This window comes from Papio anubis, chromosome 20, assembly GCF_008728515.1.
Source record: "Papio anubis isolate 15944 chromosome 20, Panubis1.0, whole genome shotgun sequence".
Taxonomy (NCBI): Eukaryota; Metazoa; Chordata; class Mammalia; order Primates; family Cercopithecidae; genus Papio; species Papio anubis.
Window position 1 is genome coordinate 23287416 of NC_044995.1, and position 18685 is coordinate 23306100.

Consider the following 18685-nt stretch of genomic DNA (forward strand, 5'->3'; position numbering starts at 1 on the left):
CTCCACAACTGTAAAATCAGGGTAATAAGGAAGCCCATCTTTGTAGGGTGGTAACGAGGATTAAATTCATATGTAAACAGCTGAGCACAGTCCCTGACCATGGGGAAAATCAGTTAACATCAGTTAAAATCAGTTAATATCAGCTACAATGTCTTTTCCCTCTAAAGGACTAAATTACAACTTGGGTCCCACAGCCCAAGATGTTCACCATTTCATGGAAATGCAGTACACACACTACGTTACTCTGTGTGCACTTGGCATTATTCTTGGCTATGGCAGAGCTTCTCAATCTCAGCATATTTTGTGCTGGAGAATTCTTTGCTTCAGGGGAATATTCTGTGCACTGCAGGATGTTCAGCAGCATTCTGGGCCTATAGCAGCAGCTTATGCCCCACAGGCATGGCAGCCAAAAAGGTCTCCAGGCATTGCCAACTGTCCCACTCGGCTACAGTAAGAGGGAGCAGGTGTTGCCAGTGGTTGGTGCTATTGTCGAAGTGCTTCTGATCTCGAAGGGGAGATAAGATCTGCAGACAACTGAGTGCAGCCTGTGGCGGCAGATGATGAGGGCCAAGCAATGTGGCCAACTGCCTCCCACAGGTCTCCTAAGGAGAAGGCACCACCTCTAACCAGTGACGGAAAAACTCCAGAAAGGAGGTGGGTGGCATTTTAGCCAGGCCATGTCCTAATTACTGCTACTAATGACAACTCATTCCTTCCTTTAGTACATATTATCTCATTTATCATACCCTGATAAGGATACTGATTGAGTAATTTCCCTGAGACTCACAGCTAATAAGCACAAAGGTGAAACCAGCTCTCAACTGTCTCCAAGCCAGAGATGCCTCCTGTACTGTTCCTCCCTCTCATTCCCTGACCAAAAGTTCAACGAGCCCCTGGCTGGCTAATGGTTAGTTTTTTTTTTTAAGGGTGGGGGAGTCAGGTGCAGTGGCTCACACCTGTAATCCCAGCACTTGGAGAGGCCCAGGTAGGCGTGGTTCGAGTCATTAGAAACAGTGGTTTGAGACCAGCCTGGGCAACATAGTGACGCAATTTTTAAAACTAGCTGGGCATGGTGGTATGAGCCTGTAGTCCTGGTTACTGGGGGCTGAGGGGTGCTGAGCTGGGAGGATTGCTTGAGCCCAGGAGGCCAAGGCGGCAGTGAGCCATAATCATGCCACTATACTCCAGCCTGGGAGATAAAGCAAGACTCTGTCTCAAAAACAAAAACAAAAAGTTGATGAGGGCCTTGCCATGCAAGCAGCCCTTCTAGACCCAGGGTGTAGAAAACTGAACAAAACTCTACTCCTGTTCTCAGGACACTCAGAGCCCACAAGAGGAGAGCTGCACGTACTGGAGCACTTCTGACAATGAGAAGGTCTGCAACATCAGCCACCGTTAGCAGTGAGCAGAATTTTGACAGAGGCACTGACTCCCATCAGTAAACAGAAGGAGGGATAAAAGAGCAAGGTTGCTGTGCACAGTGGCTCACGCCTGTAATTCCAGCACTTTGGGAGGCCGAGGCGGGCGCATCACCTGAGGTCAGGAGTTCAAGATCAGCCTGGCCAACATCGTGAAACCCCGCCTCTACTAAAAATACAAAAATTAGCTAGGCGTGGTGGCACGCACCTGTAAGCTCATCTACTCAGGAGGCTGAAGCAGGAGAATTGCTTGAACCTGGGAGGTGGAGGTTGCAGTGAGCCGAGATCGCGCCATTACACTCCAGCCTGGGTGACAGAGCAAGACTCCATCTCCAAAAAAAAAAAAGGGCAAGGTCAGATGTATTGAGAAAGTGGTCCAGTCTAACAGGAGGCCAGGGAATGAGTGGAAGATGGAACCAGAAAGGCGGACAGTGCAGGGGGCCTTGAATGTGGTGCTGCAGGGTTTATGGTATGTCCTGGGGGCGAAGGAAGCCACGGTTAGTTTTAAGTGTGAGAATCACAGCATCAAGGAGGAGAAAATTGTCCCTAAAGTTAATCTGGGTATAGAATGAGCTGTAGATAAGAATTCTAGAACCAAGTGGAAGTGTCTAAGGAAAGAATAGGTAAGTATCTGGCCCCCTTCCTTCCAGATTAGAAGGCCTATTTGTCTATAAAGTTCAGCCACGGTCACTAGGCTCCCTGGCTAACTCTTAACTAGTAAACCTTTCTGTCAGGGCCAGCAACTTTAAAATAGAGTTCTCCTCTACCAATGCCTGTCTAACCTGTCACTAAAACTTCAAAGCAGGGAGTAAAAATAATTATTAGTCTAGTGTGTTATATTGTAAAATACAGAGTGCATTTAAACTTCAAAGTGCTTAGAAAACTGGCTGGGCACGGTGGCTCATGCCTGTAATCCCAGCACTTTGGGAGGCCGAGGCAGGCAGATCACCTGAGGTCAGGAGTTCGTGTCCAGCCTGGCCAACATGGTGAAACCCTGTGTCTACTAAAAATACAAAAATTAGCCGGATGTGGTGGCAGGCACCTATAATCCCAGCTACTCGGGAGGCTGAGGCTGGAGAATCCCTTGAACCTGGGAGGCAGAGGTTGTAGTGAGCCAAGATCACACCATTACATGCCAGCCTAGGTAACAAGAGTGAAACTCCATCTCAAAAAAAAGTGCTTAGAAGACAATGAATCAGGCCGGGCGCGGTGGCTCAAGCCTGTAATCCCAGCACTTTGGGAGGCCGAGACGGGCGGATCACGAGGTCAGGAGATCGAGACCATCCTGGCTAGCACGGTGAAACCCCGTCTCTACTAAAAAATACAAAAAAATAGCCGGGCGCGGTGGCGGGCGCCTGTAGTCCCAACTACTCGGGAGGCTGAGGCAGGAGAATGGCGTGAACCCGGGAGGCGGAGCTTGTAGTGAGCTGAGATCCGGCCACTGCACTCCAGCCTGGGCGGCAGAGCGAGACTCCGTCTCACAAAAAAAAAAAAAAAAAAAAAAAAAAAGAAGACAATGAATCAATCCTCAAAAACTTGTATTACTGAGAAGTTAAAGGATGTTTTTAGTCCAAAAAAACAAAGTCTACAAGTTCAATGTCCTTTCCTTCTACTTCAGAAGCAAGGTTGGGGGCCAGGCACAATGGCTCACATCTGTAATTCCAGCACTTTGGGAGGCGAAGGCGGATGTATTGCTTGAGTTCAGGAGTTCAAGACCAGCCTGGCCAACATGGCGAAACCCCATCTCTACTAAAAATACAAAAATTAGCCAGGCATAGTGGCATGCGCCTATAATCCCAGCTACTTGGGAGGCTGAGGCAGAAGAATCGTCTGAACCTGGAAGGCGGAGGTTGCAGTGAGCTGAGATTGTGCCACTGCACTCCAGCCTGGGCAACAGATCAAGACTCTTGTCACAAACAAACAAACAAACAAACATGGTTGGGGCTGGGCATGGAGAATCACGCCTGTAATTCCAACTCTTTAAGAAGCTGAGCTGGGAAGACCACTTGAGGCCAGGAGTTCAAGACCAGCCTGAGCAACATAGAAGGATCCCATCTCTATTTTTTTTTTTTTTTTTTGAGACAGTCTCGCTCTGTCACACAGGCTGGAGTGCAGTGGCGCCACCTTGGGTAGCCTCCTCCTTCCAGTCTCATGTCATTCTCCTGCCTCTGCCTCCCGAGTAGCTGGGACTACAGGTGCCCGCCCCCATGCCCTGCTAATTTTACTTTTGTTTTTTTTTTTTTTTGAGAGGGAGTCTCGCTCTGTCGCCCAGGCTGGAGTGCAGTGGCTGGATCTCAGCTCACTGCAAGCTCCGCCTCCCGGGTTCACGCCATTCTCCTGCCTCAGCCTCCCGAGTAGCTGGGACTACAGGCGCCCGCCACCTCGCCCGGCTAGTTTTTTGTATTTTTTTTAGTAGAGACAGGGTTTCACAGTGTTAGCCAGGATGGTCTCGATCTCCTGACCTCGTGATCCGCCCGTCTCAGCCTCCCAAAGTGCTGGGATTACAGGCTTGAGCCACCGCGCCCGGCCTACTATTTTTGTATTTTTAATAGAGATGGGGTTTCACTGTGTTAGCCAGGATGGTCTCGATCTCCTGACCTCATGATCTGCCTGCCTCGGCCTCCCAAAGTGCTGGGATTACAGGCGTGAGCCACCACGCCCAGCCTCGTCTCTATTTTTAAAATAAAAAATGTTGGGTACTGTGGCTAACGCATGTAATCCAGCACTTTGGGAAGTCAAAGTGAGAGCATCACTTGAGGTCAAGAGTTTGAAACCAGCGTGGTCAAAACAGCAAGACCCTGTCTCTACAAAACAAAGAACCTGGGATACAGAGATGTCTTAAGGAAATGCAACAGCTGACTTTAAACACATAAAAAGCATTCAGAAGACTAGCCTTTCTCAGCCGTTTGTTTGTTTGTTACGGAGTCTCATTATACTGCCCAGGCTGGTCTCAAACTCCTGACTTCAAGCAATCCTCCCACCTCAGCCTCCCAAAGTGCTAGGATTACAGGTGTGAAGTACTGTGCCTGGCCCCTTTCTCAACCTTTTGTAAGCCGAGGGTAGAAGTAGGGCCAGTATCCGGCAGAAGTTTCCACCAGAACTGTTTGTAGGAAATAAAAGGGGCATAAGTGGAGATATCCCAGAAGCACAATCAACCTGGCAGGATGTGGTCAGGGTGAGAAAAAGGAGGGGACCCCCACCAACAGGAGGTCTGCAAATAAATTGTGGCCCAGTGATTCCACCATTCTTCCTCTGCCTTCCCTACAGGGCTAGCACAGCCAACAGCCCTTACTGGACACTCAATACATACTTTGCTGAACAAGTCATTAAGTGGAACAGACCAGAAACACAGGAGAGAACCTTGATTCATCTTGCCCCTCACCCCCACATTCCACCAGCAAGTATGGTCAGCTTTGCTTTCAAAATATATCTCCACCCAGACCACTACACACCACCGCCACTGCTAACTGTCCCGTCCATGCCACCATCGTCTCCTGCCCTGTTTTTGCTAATCTCCCTGCTTCACTCTTACCCATCCCCAAACAGTGTATTCTCAACATCAAAGATAGAATAATACTAAAAATTGGCCGAGCACAGTGGCTCACGCATGTAACCTCAGCACTTTGGGAGGCAAGAGGTGAGAGGATCACTTGAGGTCAGGAGTTCAAGACCAGCCTGGGAAACAGAGCAAAACCCTGTCTCTAAAAATCAAATATATAGATATAGATATATCCCTCCCTGTGTAATTTCCCATGACCCTAATCCTAACCCTAATCCTGCACTTAGTGCAAGATCCAAACTCTTTACCCTACCAAATAAGATCCAGCCCCTGGGCCGGGCGCGGTGGCTCAAGCCTGTAATCCCAGCACTTTGGGAGGCCGAGGTGGGTGGATCACGAGGTCAGGAGATCGAGACTATCCTGGCTAACATGGTGAAACCCCGTCTCTACTGAAAATACAAAAAACTAGCCGGGCGTGGTGGCGGGCGCCTGTAGTCTCAGCTACTTGGGAGGCTGAGGCGGGAGAATGGCGTGAACCCGGGAGGCAGAGCTTGCAGTGAGCCGAGATCAGGCCACTGCACTCCAGCCTGGGAGCACAGCGAGACTCCGTCTCCAAAAAAAAAAAAAAAAAAAAAGATCCAGCCCCTGCCAGCCCCTCTGACATCCTCTTCTACCTGTCTCCCCCTCGGTCATCTGCTGCAACCACACCCATCCTGCCTGCCCCTCAATTTCCTAAACTGGCTTTCACTTCAGGGCCTTTGCACTTTATGTTCCTTCTGCCTGAAATGCTTTCCCTCCAGATTTGCCCATGGTTGTTTTCTTCCTCGGTTTCAAGTCTGAGCTCAAACGTACTCTCTTGGGGAAGACACTGCCTAAGCACCCCCCGCTCTCACACCAGCTATTCCGTCATTTTCTTGTTTCTATCCCGCCGCCCCCTTATTCGGCCACGCTTGTGTCTCCCATCCCTGTAAGTCTCTCTCTGCCGCTGCAGAAGGTGAGCACCCAGAGAGCGCGGCGAACACCTCCCTCGCCGCCGTGTTCCCAGCGCTGGGAACGATCTAACAACGGTCCAGCACCGACTTGTGCTTTTGTGGCCCGAATCCTGGGCCCTTGACCTGTTTTCCACAGGCTCCGCCGGCCCATGCGGCCCGCACCTTCTTCCAGAGGCTCCAGCCCGGTCCCATAGCTGACCAGATCCTCGTCGCTATCACTGTCCCGCGCCGCCATCCTGCTCTTCCGGGCCCCGCCCCCTCGCTACGGCGGCCTTGGCAGGCCAAATACCTTTCCTCTTTCTCCGCGAACCCCGGTGATTCTGGAAGGCTGGGTCCGCGGGCGGGGGAAGGTGCCTTCGCGGCCGGAGCCTGCGCCCCGGATTCTCAGGCCTGTCCTGTGGGAGGCTGACCTAGGCAGGAGTTGCCTCGGAGGATTTGGCAGCCACGACATCCCATCCTAGCCCCGCGATATGCGGGTGAGGAGGAGACTCCCTGGCATAAGCTGGAAGCCACCCAACTGTTGCTGCGAGGCGACACCAATGCCTGCCCAGCCCCCCACCCCCGTCCCTCGCGCCAGCCCCTGCCCTGGCAGCAGTCACTGCCCAGCTCCGTCCACTCCCACCGCCCACCCAGCCACCTCCAGGAAAATGCCTGAGCTCCCAGATTTCTTGCTCGCCCCGGTGGGGCTTCACTTTATTTTTATTATTTGTTTTAACTTTTATTTTGGGTTCAGGGGTACATGTGCAGGTTTGTTATATAGGTAAATTACATGTTGCAAGGGATTTGGATACAGATTTTTTCCTCCCCAGGTAATAAGTGTAGTACTCAAAAGGCAGTTTTTCCGATCCTTACCCTCCTCGCACCTTCCACCCTCAAGTAGGTCCACCCTCAAGTAGGTCCAGCCTCAAGTAGGCCCTGGTGTTATTCCCTTCTTTTTTTGTTTTTTTGTTTTTTTTTTAAAGACAGAGCCTCGCTCTGTCGCCCAGGCTGGAGTGCAGTGGCCGCGATCTCAGCTCACTGCAACCTCCTGGTCCCCAGTTCAAGTGATTCTCCTGCCTCAGCCTCCCGAGTAGCTGGGATTATAGGAGTCCACCCCACCACGCCCTGCTATTTTTTTTGTTTGTTTTGTTGTTGTGGGTTTTTTGTTTGTTTGTTTTTTGTTTTTGAGACGGAGTTTCGCTCTTGTTGCCCAAGCTGGAGTGCAATGGCACGATTTCAGCTCACCGCAACCTCTACCTCCAGGGTTCAAGCGATTCTCCTGCCTCAGCCTCCGGAGTAGCTGGGATTACAGGCATGCGCCAGTATGCCCGGCTAATTTTGTATTTTTTTTTTAGTGGAAACGGGGTTTGTCCATGTTGGTCAGGCTGGTCCCGAACTCCCGACCTCAAGCGATCCATCCGCCTCGGCCTCCCAAAATGCTGGGATTACAGATGTGAGCCACCGTGCCCGGCCATTTTTTTTTTCTTTTGTATTTTTAGTAGAGATGGGGTTTCACCATGTTGGCCAGGCTGGTCTTGAACTCCTGACCTCAAGTGATCCACCCGCCTTGGCCTCCCAAAGTGCTGGGATTACAGGCGTGAGTCATCATGGCTGGCCCCTGTTATTCCCTTCTTTATGTCCATGTGTGCTCAATTTTTAGCTTCCACTTATAAGTGAGAACATGCAGTATTTGGTTTTCTGTTCCTGCATTAGTTTGCTTAGGGTAATGGCCTCCAGCTGCATCTATGTTGCTGCCAAGGACATGGTCTTGTTCTTTTTTAATGGCTGTGTAGTGTTCCATGGTGTGTGTGGACCATATTTTGTTTATCCAGTCCACCGTTTGTGGGCATATAAGTTGGTTCCATGTCTCTACCATTGTGACTGGTGCCTCAGTGAACATATGCATGCATGTGTCTTTATGGTAGAACAACTTATATTCCTTTGGGTATATACCCAGTAATCGGATTGCTGGGTCTAATGGTAGTTCTGTTTTAAGTGCTTCAGGAAATCTCCAAACTGCTTTCCAGTTTTAATTTCATTGTAATTTTTTTTTTTTTTTTTTAATTTTCTTTTAGACAGTCTCACTCTGTTGCCCAAGCTGGAGTGCAGTGGTGCAATCTCGTCTCACTGCAACCTCCGCCTCCTGGGTTCAAGCGATTCTCCCGCCTCAGCCTCCTGAATAGCTGGGACTACAGTCACGCGCCACCAAGCCTGGCTAATTTTTGTATTTTTTTAGTAGAGACGGGTTTTGCAATGTTGGCAAGGCTGGTCTCACACTCCTGACCTCAGGTGATCCACCCACCTCAGCCTCCCAAAGTGCTGGGATTACAGGCATGAGCCAGGGTACCCATCCTTCATTGAAATTTTCAATTACAGTAGCTGAAAAAATTTACATTCCCACCAGCAGTGCATAAGCAGTTCTGGGGTTTCACTTTATTCTTGGAGGTGGGGGAAAACACTGTAACCATAATAGGTTCATTGCCGTATGCACATGAATGCCTAGAGATAACATGTTGCAGCAGAGAAAGAAGTTTAATCCTAGGGCCACCAAAAGAGGAGATGAGAGGAAATCTCAAATCCACCTCCTCATGGAATTCGGGGCTAGTGTTTTTAAGGGTATCGAAGTGGGCTGAAGTGTGGAGATCATTGATTGGTGGAAGAGTGCAGAGTGAAGTCCTGGGACCCAGAGAGGAAGAGGCTGTATTCTCATGCTAATCCCCATCCTCGGTAGGGGTCTTGGTGCTGGTTTCGCTGGAATTCAGAGATCTGAAAAACATCTTAAGGGTTCCTTAAACAAAAGCCTTATGATTCTGAAGTCAGAGATCCTGTCTATAAGAACAATGGAGATTCAAATCAGGTTTTTTTTTTGTTCGTTTGTTTTGTTTTATTTTAGCCAGAGTCTCATTCTGTTGCCCAGGTTGGAGTGCAGTGGCAGGATCTCGGCGCACTGCATTCGCCTCCTGGGTTCAAGCGATTCTCCTGCCTCAGCCTCCCTAGTAGCTGGGATTACAGGCACCCGCCACTGTGCCCAGCTAGTTTTTGTATTTTCAGTAGAGACGAGGTTTCACCCTATTGGCCGGACTGGTCTTAAACTCCTGGCATCAAGTGATCTACCCGCCTTGGCCTCCCAAAATGCTGGAATTACAGATGTGAGCCACTGCGCCCGACCCAAATCAATTTTTTTAAATTTTATTTATTTATTTATTTTTGGAGATAGAGTCTTGCTCTGTCACCCATACTGGAATGCAGTGGTGCGGTCTCGGCTCACTGCAGCCTCTGCCTCCCGGGTTCAAGCAATTCTCCTGCCTCAGCCTCCAGAGTAGCTGGGATTATAGGCACATGCTGCCAGAACCGGCTAATTTTTTTGTATTTTTAGTAGATACAGGGTTTCACAATGTTGCCTAGGCTGGTCTTGAACACCTGACCTCGTGATCTGCCTGTCTCGGCCTCCCAAAGTGCCAAATCAATTCTTGAACAGTCTTAGGACCCCAGTGTCAGAAATCCTACCTGTAATCCCACATTGAGGGATTGGCATTCCCATTGACATAAGGGTCCTAAGACAGAATTGGTTGGCATCCCCATTGCTCCTATAGAGACGATCTCTGTCTATAGAGACCCTGTCTCTAAGGAAAAATAAAAAGATATGAAGCAATTAGCCAGGTTTAGTGACAGTATTTGGGAGGGTGAAACAGGAGGATCACTTGAGCCCAGGAATCAGAGGCCAGCCTGGGCAACATACCAAAACCCTGTCTCTAACAACAACAAAAGATATGGGATAATTGATTAACAGCAATAGGTAATCAGAACAACCTATAACCTGTGACAATACTATGAGCATTTTAAACTCCCCGTGAATTATCTGCAACGTATGTTGATAAATGAGTTGTGGAATTAAATAATTCAAACTTAAAGCTATTGGAACTTTATTGTTGATATTATTATTTTTTAGAGGCAGGGTCTGGCTCTGTTGCCCAGGCTGGTGTGTGGTGATGCAGTCATAGCTCACTGCAGCCTCAAACTACTGAAATTGAATCCTCCAGCCTCAACATCCCTGGTACTGGGACTACAGGCACCAGCCACCCCGCCCAGCTGCTGTTGGAATTTTAAATGATCCTGAAACTTGAGAGGAATGTGGTTATGCAGCATGAATCACATGGCGAGCAGCTGCAGCTTCTGCCCCTTTTCCCCTAGAAATAACTAAGACCAAACAGGCCAGAGATAAGACCTCCTCAGATGGGTACCCCCCTCACAGAGTAATAAAGCAATCTTCCTTGGAATGTAGCATCCTATAGCTAGTCAAGTCACTGTAAGGATTGTATGTCTGCCTATATAAGTGAAACCTTAACCTCTCCACTTTGGAATGCTTTTTTTTTTTTGTATTTTTGCTTTCTTTTTTGAGACAATATATCATTTTGACACCCAGGCTGGAGTGCAGTGGTAGGATCATGGCTCACTGAAGCCTTCCTCTCACCTCAGCCTCCTAAGTAGCTGGGACTACTAGTTGACAACGCTCAACTAATTATTTCATTTTTTGTAGAAGCCGGGTCTCACTATGTTGCTAAGGCTGGTCTCAAACTCCTGGGCTCAAGCGATCCTCCCACCTCAGCCTCCCACAGTATTGGGATTATAGGTATGAGCCATCGTGCCTGGCCTCCACTTTGGAATGTTGACCCTATACATTTGGAGTCGGTGTTTCCGGGTGGCTATCCTCAAGCTTTGGAATATTTGAGGATAAATAAACCTAGTAAACTATACTTAATCAGGGTGGGTGCAGTGGCTCACACCTGTAATCCCAGCACTTTGGGAGGCCAAGGCAAGTGGATCACCTGAGATCAGGAGTTTGAGACCAGCCTGGCCAACATGGTGAGACCCTGTCTCTACTAAAAGTACAAAAATTAGCCAGGTGTGGTGCCGCACGCCTGTAGTCCCAGCTACTTGGGAGGCTGAGGCATGATGATTGCTTGAACTCAGGAGGCTCAGGTTACAATGAACCGAGATTGTGCCACTGCATTCCAGCCTGGGCGACAGAGCGAGACTCCGTCTCAATAAAAAAAAAAAAAACAGCCTGGGCAACATATGTCTCGCTCTGTTGCCCAGGCTGGAGTGCAGTGGCTGGATCTCAGCTCACTGCAAGCTCCACCTCCCGGGTTTACGCCATTCTCCTGCCTCAGCCTCCGAGTAGCTGGGACTACAGGCGCCCGCCACCACGCCCGGCTAGTTTTTTTGTATTTTTTTTTTAGTAGAGACGGGGTTTCACTGTGTTAGCCAGGATGGTCTCGATCTCCTGACCTCATGATCCGCCCGTCTCGGCCTCCCAAAGTGCTGGGATTACAGGCTTGAGCCACCGTGCCCGGCCACAAAAACTATACTTAATCACATTTTCCTGAATCTCATGATTTCAGATTGACAGAGCACAGTCAAGAGTGAGATAAAGTAACGATGCTGTCGTTTATTTATGTTAAAAGAAAACGTGAATAGCTAAATGTATTGTGGCTATTACAGCATGATGTATGGATACAGTACATCCACACATATACTCTAATATGCGTATTCTATCTCCAGTAAACTCCCCAAAGTAACAGTGGTTGCCACTGATCAAAGGACACCAGGATGGGAGGATACATATACCCAGCATTATACCATTAGAATTTTTTGTTTTTGCCGGGCGCGGTGACTCTCGCCTGTAATCCCAGCACTTTGGGAGGCCCAAGTGGGTGGATCATTTGAGGTCAGGAGTTCGAGACCAGCCTGGCCAAATGGTGAAACCCCGACTCTACCAAAAATACAAAAATGAGGCCGGCATGGTAGCGTGCGTTTGTAATCCCAGCTACTCTGGAGGCTGAGGTAGGAGAATCGCTTGAACTCAGGAGCCAGAGGTTGCAGTGAGCCGAGATCGTGCCACTGCATTCCAACCTGGGCAACAGAGCAAGACTCCATCTCAAAAAAAAAAAAAAAAAAAACGTACAGGCACGGTGGCTTACGCCTGTAATCCCAGCACGATCACAAGGTCAGAAAATCAAGACCATCCTGGCTGACACTGTGAAACCCCATCTCTACTAAAAATACAAAAAAGCAAAATTAGCCGGGTATGGTGGCGGGCGCCTGTAGTCCCAGCTACTGGGGAGGCCGAGGTGGGAGAATAGCGTGAACCCAGGAGGAGGAGCTTGCAGTGAGCAGAGATCGTGCCCAGCACTCCAGCCTGGGCAACAGAGCCAGACTCTGTCCCAGAAAAAAATTTAAAAAAAAAATGTTTTTGTTTTTAGCTACATGCATGGTATTCTGTCCAAAACATTTTTGCTAGTGTCTTAGTTTTCATTTTGAAGGTTCTTGTATGTTTTAGCCCCTTTCCTGCCTTGAGAAAGTTAATGTACTAAAGGAAAGGAATCTCCCTGCTTCTTGAAACTCTACAGCACCCCAAGGTCATCATTTGGCCATCTACTGTCATTGTGAATGTAAATGTAGATATTTAAAGTAAAGAAGGTTGGGGCCGGGCACGGTGGCTCATGTCTGTAATCCCAGCACTTTGGGAGGCCAAGGTGGGCAGATCACCTGAGGTCAGGAGTTTGAGACCTGCTTGGCCAACATGGTGAAACTCCGTCTCTACTAAAAATAGAAAAAAATTAGCCAGGTGTGGTGGCACATGACTGTAGTCCCAGGCACTCAGGAGGCTGAGGCTTGAGAACCACTTGAGCCTGAGAGGTAGAATTTGCAGTGAGCCAAGACTATGCCACTGCACTCCCGTCTGGGTGACAAAGACTGTCTCAGAAAAAGGAAAGAAAAGAAAAGAAAGTTGGGTGAAATGGCTCAAGTCCATAATCCCAGCACTTTGGGAGGCCACATTGGGAGGATCACTTGAGCCCAGGAGTTCAAGATGAACCTGGGCAACATGCCAAAACTACCTCTACAAAGAATACAAAGATTAGCCAGGCATAATGGGGCGTGTCTGTAGTCCCAGCTACTCCAGAGGCTGATATGGGAGATCCAATTGAGCCAGGAGGCAAGAGGTTGCAGTGAAGGCAAGAGTTTGTGCTACTGTACTCCAGCCTGGGTGACAGAATGAGACGTTGTCTCAAAGAAAAAGTAAAAGAAGCCGGGTGCAGTGGCTCACGCCTATAATCCCAGCACTCAGGCAGATCACCTGAGATTGGGAGTTCGAGACCAGCCGAAGCCAACATGGGAGAAACCCTGTCTCTACTAAAATACAAAAATTAGCCAGGCGTGGTGGCACATGCCTGTAATCCCAGCCTGGGAGGCTGAGGCAAAGAGAATCACCTTGAACCTGGGAGCCAGAAGTTCTGATGAGCGAGACCATGCCAGTGCACACTCTAGCCTGGGCAAGGCAAAACTCCATCTCAAAAAAAAAAAAAAGAAAAGAAGTAAAAGAAAGTAAAAAAGATTGGGGACAAACTCATATATTCAGACAAAACACCAAAGTCCATGATTTTATTTCTATGTTACTCGTAATTTTCTTATGGCTTGTAGCTTCAAATAGGCAAAGAACACTCAATAACTTTTTTATTTTATTTTTGTACATTTGTTGGACTGAGTCATTTCTGCTCGCCCGGGCTGGAAGGAAACATCGTGGCTCACTGCAGCCTCCTGCCGGGTTCAGTGGTTCTCCTGCCTCAGCCTCCTGAGTGGCTGGTGCAGGCATACCACACCCGGCTAATTTTTGTATTTTCATTGGTCCGGGGTTTCACCTGGGCAACATGCCAAGGTTTCTCCATGTTTGTCAGGCTGGTCTCGAACTCCCAATCTCAGGTGATCTGCCTGAGTGCTGGGATTATAGGCGTGAGCCACTGCACCCGGCTTCTTTGCTTTTCTTTGAGACAACGTCTCATTCTGTCACCAAGCACAAATGCCAACAACAAAACTCTGCTCCTGCAACTCCAATCAGTGTTCCTCAGCCTCTGGAAATAACTGAGACTTGTTCCCCTCTTAGCTAATTTGTGAAGGCCAATTTTAATGTTATCCAGGCAGTCTCAAACTCATGACCTCCAAGTGATCTGCCTCCTCAACCTCCCATAGTGCTGGGATTGCAAGCATGAGCTGCGGACCTGGCCACTGCACGCAGCTTTTCTTTTTTTTTTTTTTTTTTTTTGAGACCAAGGGAGTCTCATTCTGTTGCTGGGTGGCACAATCCTCAGCTCACTGCAGCCTCCTCCCAAGTTCAGGTGGTCCTCCCACCCCAGCCTCTCAAGTAGCTGGGACTGCAGACCTCCCCACAACCATGTCTGGCTAATTTTCTATTATTTTATAAAAACAATTTTACTATGTTACTTCATTTAGTCTCAAACTCCTGGGCTCCAGTGATCCCTCCACCTCCAGTCTCTCCAAAGTGCTGGGATTGCCAGCATAAGCCTCACTTAGCACGCACCTTTCCTTTCTTTCTGTTGTTTCATTTTTTTTTTAGAGACAGAGGTCTCAGTATGTCACCCAGGCTGGAGTGCAGTGTATCTCCCGGGCTGCTGGGCTCAAGGCAATCCTACTACCCTAGCCTTCTGAATAGCTGGGAATTACAAGTGCTACTGCAGGCCTGGCTAGATTTTCTATTTTTGTAGGGCGGGGTCTTGCTGTGGTGGCCAGAGCTGATCTTGAAGTCAAGGCTCAAGTGATACTCCTGCGCGGCCTCCCCAAAGCTGGAATTACAGGTATGAGCCATGAGATTGCCTGGCCTCTTATTTAATTTATATTTATGGCAGGAATAATCAATATGGCCTTTGCGTTTCTTTCTTATTCAGACATGCAGTGCCGTCTCAGGACTGTGACAGGGACCAGGAAGATGGGCTGAATCACCTGGGCCAGTGTCATTCCTTCCTCTGGGAGGTCCATGCATAGGTGCTAGCAGTGGTGGTCACTCATGGCTTGTGCACAGAAACCACCCAATGTGCTTTGGAAACAGTATTGGTCTTTTTTTTTTCCTGGGACTAAGTCTTGTTCTGTTGCCCGGGCTGCAGTGCAGTGGTGCGATCTAGGCTCACTGCAGCCTCCACCCTCTCCAGGGTTCCAGAGTGAGTTCCTCCACTTGCCCTCAGCCTCCCGGGGGAGGCAGCTGGGATTACAGGCATGCCACCATGCCTGGCTGGTTTCCAGCATTTTTAGTAGAGATGGGGTTTCATCATGTAGTCCAGGCTGGTCTTGAACTCCTGACCTCGATGATCCTGCCACCTCAGCCTTCAAAGTGACCACACGTCACCTGGCAGTATCACTCATTTTTATCATTTGTTTTCCTTTTTTAGACCTCTAAAAAGTGGACATAGGCTAAAAATTTAAGAAAATAAAATACCAAGGCCCGGCAGTGGCTCAAGCCTGTAATCCCAGCGCTGGGGCGAGGCCAGGCCGGATCCCGCGAGGTCAGGAGATAGGGAACCATCCTGGCTAACTTTTGGTGGAAACCCCGTCTCTACTAAAAACACGAAATAGCGAGGTGGGGCGCCTGTAGTCCCAACTACTGGGAGGCTGAGGCAGGAGAATGGCGTGAACCGGGGAGGCCGGGCTGCAGTGAGCTGAGATCGGCCACTGCACTCCCAGCCTGAAGCAGAAGCGAGACTCCGTCTCAAAATATATATATATATAGCATGCATAAATCATGAGCACATGGTTCTATGCATTTTTGTTGTTTATTTTATTTATTTATTTATTTATTTGAGGCAGAGCCTTGCTGTGTCACCCAGGCTGGAGTGCAGTGGCCCCATCTCGGCCCACTGCAACCTCTACCTCCCAGGTTCAAGTGATTCTCCTGCCTCAGCCTCCCAGGTAGCTGGGACTACAGGTGTGTGCCACCATGCCTGGCTAATTTTTTGTGTTTTTAGTAGAGACGGGGTTTCACCGTGTTAGCCAGGATGGTCTCAAACTCCTGACCTCATGATCCAACCACGTCGGACTCCCAAAGTGCTAGGACTAGAGACGTGAGCCACCGCACCCGCCCTATTTATTTCTTTTTTTTTACTTTATATAAAATGGAGGCTGGGCATGGTGGCTCATGCCTGTAATCTTAATGCTTTGGGAGGCCAAGGCAGGTGGATCACCGGAGGTCAAGAGTTCAGGACCAGCCTGGCCAACATGGTGAAAACCCATCTCTACTAAAATTACAAAAAATTAGCCAGGCATGGTGGCATGTGCCTCTAATCCCAGCTACTTGGGAGGCTGAGGCAGGGGAATCGCTTGAACCCGGGGGGTGGAGGTTGCAGTGAGCAGAGATCTCACCACTTCACTCCAGCCTGGGCGAAGGAACAAAACGCAGTCTCAGAAAAAAAATAAATAAATACAAATAAAATGGAATGATACAGTATTTGTGTCTAGTTTTATTTGCTCAATAATATTTTTATGACATTTATCCATGATGTTGCACATAATAGCAATATGTTAATTTTCATTGTGTGCAATTTTCTATTGTGTGAATATACCACCGTTTACAGTCATTTGTTCTATAGTGGATTGGCATTTGGGTACTTTCTAGTTAGAGGCTATTTTGTTTTTTTCTTTGTTTTTGTTTTTAGAGGTGGGGTCTCACTATGTTGCACAGGCTGGTCTCAACTCCTGGACTCAAACGATCCTCCTACCTCTGCCTCCCTAAGTGCTAGGATTACTGGCGTGAGCCACCACACTTGGCCAGGCTATTTTGAATAGTGCAGCTGTGAACATTCTGGTACCTGCTTTATGGTAAACAGATGTATGCATTTCTGTTGTGTATCTACCTAGAGTTGGAATTTCTGGATCATAAATTGCATGCATATATATATATATATATATTTTTTTTTTGAGATGGAGTTAAGTCAACCAGGCTGGAGTGCAGTGGCGTGATCTTGGTTCACTGCAATCTGTGCCTCCTGGGTTCAAGTGATTCTCCTGCCTCAGACTCCCGAGTAGCTGGGTTTACAGGTGTCCACCACCATGCTCAGCTAATTTTTGTATTTTTAGTAGAGATGGGGTTTCACCATGTTGGCCAGGCTGGTCTTGAACTCCTGACCTCAAGAGTGATCCCACCCACCTCAGCCACCCAAAAGTGCTGGGATTACAGGTAGGCAGGCACCTGTGCATATGTTCTTTTTTTTTTTTTTTTTTTTTTTTTTTGGGCAGATCTGGCCTTTGTCATGGGCTGGAGTGCAGTGGCAGGATCTCCAGCTCACTGCAAGCTCCGCCTCCGGGTTCCGCGCCATTCTCGGCCTCAGCCTCCCGAGTAGCTGGGACTACAGGCGCTGCCACCTGTAGGCTATTTTTATTTCTTAGTAGAGGCGGGGTTTCACCGTGTTAGCCAGGATGGTCTCGTCCTCACGGCCTCGTGATCCGCCCATCGGCCTCCCAAAGTGCTGGGATTACAGGCTTGGAGCCACGCCCGGCCTGCTTGTATGTTCTTTGAAGTGGCATTTTGCTTTCACTCAAAACAGAGATTTTCCAGTGTGGGTCATCCCCAGGGTTTACACTCCACTAGCCAAAACCCAGTATGTAGGATTCACCACAATCCTCCCTTTCCACTTCCAGTAAAAGTTGGTAATTTTGCCATCCCTCCATGAAATTCATTTATTCTTTCATTTTTATTTTTATTTTTTTGAGACAGGGTCTCGCTTTGTCCCCCAGGCTGGAGTGCAGTGGCACCATCTGGGCTCACTGCAGCCTCGACCTCCCAGGTTCAAGCAATCCTCCTGCCTCAGCCTCCCAAGTAGCTGGAAGTACACCACACCTGGCTAATTTTTGTATCTTTTTTTTTTTTTTTTTTTGAGATGGAGTCTCGCTCTGTCACCCAGGCTGGAGTGCAGTGGCGCGATCTTGGCTCACTGCAAGCTCCGCCTCCTGGGTTCACGCCATTCTCCTGCCTCCCAAGCAGCTGGGACTACAGGCGCCCGCTACGACTCTCAGCTAATTTTTAAAAAAATTTTTAGTGGAGACGGGGTTTCACCATGTTAGCCAGGATGGTCTCGATCTCCTGACCTCATTATCTGCCTGCCTCGGCCTCCCAAAGTGCTGGGATTACAGGCGTGAGCCACTGCACCCGGCTGTATCATTTGTAAAGATACAGTTTCACCATGTTGCCCAGGCTTGTAATTCATTTATTTTAACCCACAATCACTTCCTCCCTATATGTCAAAACACTTTTAAGTAGTAGAGAATAGTGTGATACAGTATAGCATATAGCATAGCATCAGACAGCCCTGACTCTGCCACTTAGTGGGCTGGTGACCTCTGAGGCTCAGCTTCCTCCTCTGTAAAATGGGGATGATAAAGTACCTACCTCATAGGGTTGTGGGAGAACTGAGCTAATGCATGCAATGTACTTAGGTCAGCACCTGGCATGGAATAAGTATGCAGGAAGTGACAACTATGTGCAAGAATTTATTGTAGACTGGGTGCGGTGGCTCATGCCTGTAATCCCAGCACTTTGGGCGGGCGCGGTGGCTCACGCCTGTAATCCCAGCACTTTGGGAGGCCGAGATGGGCGATCACTTGAGATCAGGAGTTTGAGACCAGCCTGATCAATATAATTCAGTCTGACTAAAAATGCAAAAATTAGCCAGGCATGGTGGTACACGCCTAAGATCTCAGCTAGTCTGGAGGCTGAGGCAGGAGAATTGCTTGAACTCAGGAGGCAGAGGTTACAGTGAGCCAAGATCACACCATTGCACTACACGCCAGCCTGGGGGACAGAGCAAGACTCCATCTCAAAAAAAAAGAATATATTGTAAAGTGGGGAAAACTGAGACTGTGAGGGCCAAAAGGGTGTGGATAAGGGGACTTTGAGCCTGTTGAACTTGATGTGGTTCTCTCTAGTTGGTGCTGCATGGCGCAAATGGCTTCCAATT

At 48.6% G+C, this 18685-nt stretch overlaps 1 protein-coding gene across 1 annotated transcript in view; it reads right to left on the bottom strand.

Annotated features, from left to right (window-relative positions):
• The window catches only part of GPATCH1 (G-patch domain containing 1), a 47941-nt gene extending 41486 nt beyond the window's left edge, over positions 1 to 6455 (bottom strand). The window contains exon 1 of the mRNA XM_021930975.2: positions 6072 to 6455. Coding sequence (XP_021786667.2) covers positions 6072 to 6144 — 73 coding nt within the window. The 5' untranslated portion in view covers positions 6145 to 6455. The remainder of the gene's footprint in view (positions 1 to 6071) is intronic.
• Between the last annotated feature and the right edge of the window lie 12230 nt (positions 6456 to 18685).